Below are 4,231 nucleotides of genomic sequence, written 5' to 3' on the forward strand. Positions count from 1 at the left end.
ATTGGAAAGATCATGAGGTGTTTAACAAGAGAATGGCAGCCCAAAATAACTGCCATTGCTGAGTCAAAAGACATTGCAACCATGACTATTGCAACACTGTTTGGAAAGCTCAGGGAGCATGAAATGGAATTGCACAGGTTAGATGAGTCAGAACAAGTTAACAGTAAAAGAAAAGGATTAAATACTGAACAAGACAGTTGCTCAGATGAATCAAGCAGTGAGACTGATGAAGTGCTTGAGATTGGTTTACTTGTCAAAAAGTTTAAGAAATTTCTGAAAAAGAAAGACAACAAATTCAGAAAGCCATCCAGTTCTAAGACTAGTGACAACAAGACAATCACCTGTTATGAGTGCGGTAAAACAGGTCACATAAAGTCTGAGTGTTACAAGTTGCAAAACAAAAATAGAGCTACAAAAGCTAAAGGCAAGGAACCAGCTACCAAAACCAGAAAAGCATATGTTGCATGGAATGACAACGAAGAATCCTCTGCCTCTTCAGAAGAAGAAGAAGCAAATTTATGTCTTATGGCAAACACAGACTCAGAATCTGAAAATGAGGTAAACTCTCAATCTAATCCATCTTATGATGAACTACAAGAAGCTTTCAATGAACTGCATGATGAGTATGTGAATTCTATTAAACAGTTGATAAGTACAAAGAAAATGCTTGAGCAAATGAAAAATGATCATAAGAAAATTGAGGATTTGTATGAACAACTGAAAAAGGATTCACATGACAAATCTGCAAGATGCATTGAACTTGAAAAAAATGTTGCATCATTAAAATCTGATTTATTGAAGTTTGCTAGTAGTGAAGATAAACTGAATGTCATACTTAGCAACCAGAGACATGTTAATGAAAAATCTGGTCTAGGATATAAACCCAATATGCATGTTAAAAGGAATAACACTAGATGTGGTATTGGTATATGCAAACCAGAAATGTCAAACATAGTTAGAAATTTGTTATTTCAAGGAATATGTATGACATCTTTACTAAACCAAACAAACATTCATCCTTTGATGGTACATGTCACTTCTGTTGCAGAAAGCGACATTTTGTTTTAAATTGCAAATTTAAAAAACTAGCCAATAGAGGATGGAAGCAAGTTTGGATAGCGAAGAAACAAATGTTTGAAACTGACCTTCCAGGACCCAATTTAAATTGGGGACCTAAAATCAAATTCTGATTTGTATTGCAGGTGTGCTTGACATCCAATAGGCATTCTTGGTACCTGGATAGTGGATGCTCAAAGCACATGACAGGAGACAAGTCAAAATTCTTGTCTCTAACATTAAAGGATGGAGGATTTGTCAAATATGGTGACAACAATAAAGGAAAGATTATTGGGATTGGTGATATAGGCAATGAGTCAACTACAATAATAAAAAATGTCTTGTATGTAGAAGGACTAAAACACAATCTGCTGAGTATAAGCCAACTTTGTGATAAAGGCTTCCAGGTAAGTTTTTCATCACAATCTTGTATAATTGAGCATAAAGATGACAAATGCATAAAGTTAGTTGGTGATAGAATTAATAACATTTATATGTTAGATTTTAATTCTTTGCCAAGTACTATATGCTGTTTGTTATCTAATTCAGATGAGACTTGGTTATAGCATAAACGTATAGCACATATTCATATAGATCATTTGAATAGACTGGTTAGTAAACAACTAGTTATAGGTCTCCCTAACAAGAAGTTTACTAAGGATAGGCTTTGTGACTCCTGTTAGAGAAGCAAACTAGTTAAAACTTCTTTTCCCTCAATAGATATGGTCAAAACCAATAGGGTTTTGCAGTTAGTGCATATGGACCTTTTTGGTCCCTCTCAAGTGAAGAGCTTTGGAGGTAACCTTTATGGATATGTGATGGTAGATGACTATTCTAGGTTCACTTGGACATATTTTCTGGCTCACAAGAGTGAGGCATTCTCAACTTTAAAAAATTTGCTACTTTTGTTCAAAATGAGAATGACCAGAAAATTATATCAATTAAAAGTGATCATGGAGGTGAATTCCAAAATGATTCTTTTCAAACCGACTGTGAACAATATGGAATACAACACATATATTCTGCTCCTAGAACTCCACAACAAAATGGAGTTGTAGAGAGGAAAAATAGATCCTTAGAAGAGTTAGCTAGGACTATGCTTAAGGACTCGAACCTTCCTAAGTACTTTTGGGCAGATGCAATTAGTACAGCCACACATGTTGTCAATAGAGTTCTCATTAGGCCCCTGCTTAGAAAAACTCCCTATGAGTTGTACAAGGGTAGAAAACCAAACATTTCCTACTTTAGAATCTTTGGTTGTAAGTGGAGGAAAAATAGATCCTTAGAAGAGTTAGCTAGGACTATGCTTAAGGACTCGAACCTTCCTAAGTACTTTTGGGCAGATGCAATTAGTACAGCCACACATGTTGTCAATAGAGTTCTCATTAGGCCCCTTCCTAAGTCCTATGAGTTGTACAAGGGTAGAAAACCAAACATTTGCTACTTTAGAATCTTTGGTTGTAAGTGATTTGTGTTGAACAATGACAAAGAACACCTAGGAAAGTTTGACCCTAAGGCAGATGAATGTATCTTTCTAGGATACTCTCAAACCAGTAAGGCCTATAGAATCTACAACAAAAGAACAAAGACCATAGAAGAGTCAGTTCATGTAAATTTTGATGAATTATTTGCAGAAAACTTGAACAAAACTCCTCCTATGGTTGATGACTTTTTGGATGAAGTTGTAGAGTCTGAACCATTAGAACAACCTGAAGCTGTACCTCCAACTAGAACTGACTGTATAGAACCAATAAGGACTGGTGATTTACCTAGGGAATGGAAGTTCAACAAAAACCACCACATAGACAACATTATAGGGGATATCTCTAAAGGAGTTGCAACAAGGAAGAACCTTATAGTAGTAGTACCTTATAGTAGTAGTAGTAGTAGTAGTAGTAGTAGTAGTAGTAGTAGTAGTAGTAGTAATTTTGTCATATTCCTCTTTCACCCTCTGTGTTGAATCCCTAAAGTATGTTTATGTCTCTTAGCATTTGATTCCTTTGTGAAAATTTTAACGTTCAATAATTTTTTAGATAGTTTTGTTTACTTTAATAGATTTTTCATTAAAACACTAAGTAGTTTATGTTTTACAAGATTTAGGATGTATTTCTTCTATTAGATTATATATTAAAATTGCATTTTTTTTGTTCTTATTTGAAGTCTATTAGATTGTTATTTAGTAGTATATTTATCATTGGGTTCTGTTTTATTTGTTTTACGTTTTATTTGATTTTTACATTGTTATTTGTTTTCATTGGGTTCTGTTAGTCTATTACATTGTTATTTGTTTTATTTGTTTTTCATTGGGTTCTTATTTTTTATTGTAGTTTATTTAGATTGTTAAGTTTTATATGTTTTAATAATTTGAAGTTTGTTATGGGTTCTGTCATTGAATTTATAGGAATAATAATTAAGGGTGTGTAAAATAGAATATTGATTAAAATCAACAACATATTTGAATTTGTTTTACTTTTTCCATTATATTTTATTGGTGATGAAACATAGGCATGTGGATATGTTCAAAATATATATTATTTAGATTGTTAAGTTTTATTGTTAGGCATGTGGATATGTTCAAAATATATATTATTTAGGCATGTGGATATGTTCTTATTTTTCATTGTAGTTTATTTAGATTGTTAAGTTTTATTTATTTTAATAATTTGAAGTTTGTTATGGGTTCTGTTTTTCCTACGATGCATTGTTAAATTTAGCTGCAATGTCACTCTCAATCATGATTTAGTTAAGCCTTGTAATATTTTATTTCTAAAAAAGGAAGAAAATTGTTATTTTTTTGAATGATACCTTAGTATACTCAATTAATTTTATATATTTAATTTACAAAAATAATGTTATAGTTTTATAAATAAACATTAAAAAAAAAACGTTTTCTATATGCTTTTAATCACATATTAATAATGTAATCAATGATAATTTATTTCCTCATATATAAATCAATTTAGATTAATAACATATTAATTGGGTTGCACTATGGACTAGAAAGTTCTATATCTTCTTTTGTCACTGAATTTATAGGAATGATAATTAAGGCATGTGTAAAATAGAATATTGATTAAAATCAATAACATATTTGAATCTGTTTTACTTTTTCCATTATATTTTATTGGTGATGAAACTTAGGCATATGGATATGTTCAAAATATATATTATTTAG

General features: G+C 31.5%; 1 protein-coding gene across 2 annotated transcripts in view; it reads left to right on the top strand.

Annotated features, from left to right (window-relative positions):
* LOC113786280 (uncharacterized) overlaps positions 1–4,231 on the top strand; it is a 9,919-nt gene that overhangs the window by 3,790 nt on the left and 1,898 nt on the right. The window contains exon 1 of one of the 2 annotated variants that reach the window (XM_073367150.1): positions 249–558. The exons of the other annotated variant lie outside the window; for it this stretch is intronic. Coding sequence (XP_073223251.1) covers positions 458–558 — 101 coding nt within the window. The 5' untranslated portion in view covers positions 249–457. Of the gene's footprint in view, positions 1–248; positions 559–4,231 lie in introns of those variants that run through there. 2 annotated transcript variants of the gene reach the window in all.

The sequence above is a fragment of the Cicer arietinum genome, chromosome 4 (genome assembly GCF_000331145.2).
Source record: "Cicer arietinum cultivar CDC Frontier isolate Library 1 chromosome 4, Cicar.CDCFrontier_v2.0, whole genome shotgun sequence".
NCBI lineage: Eukaryota > Viridiplantae > Streptophyta > Magnoliopsida > Fabales > Fabaceae > Cicer > Cicer arietinum.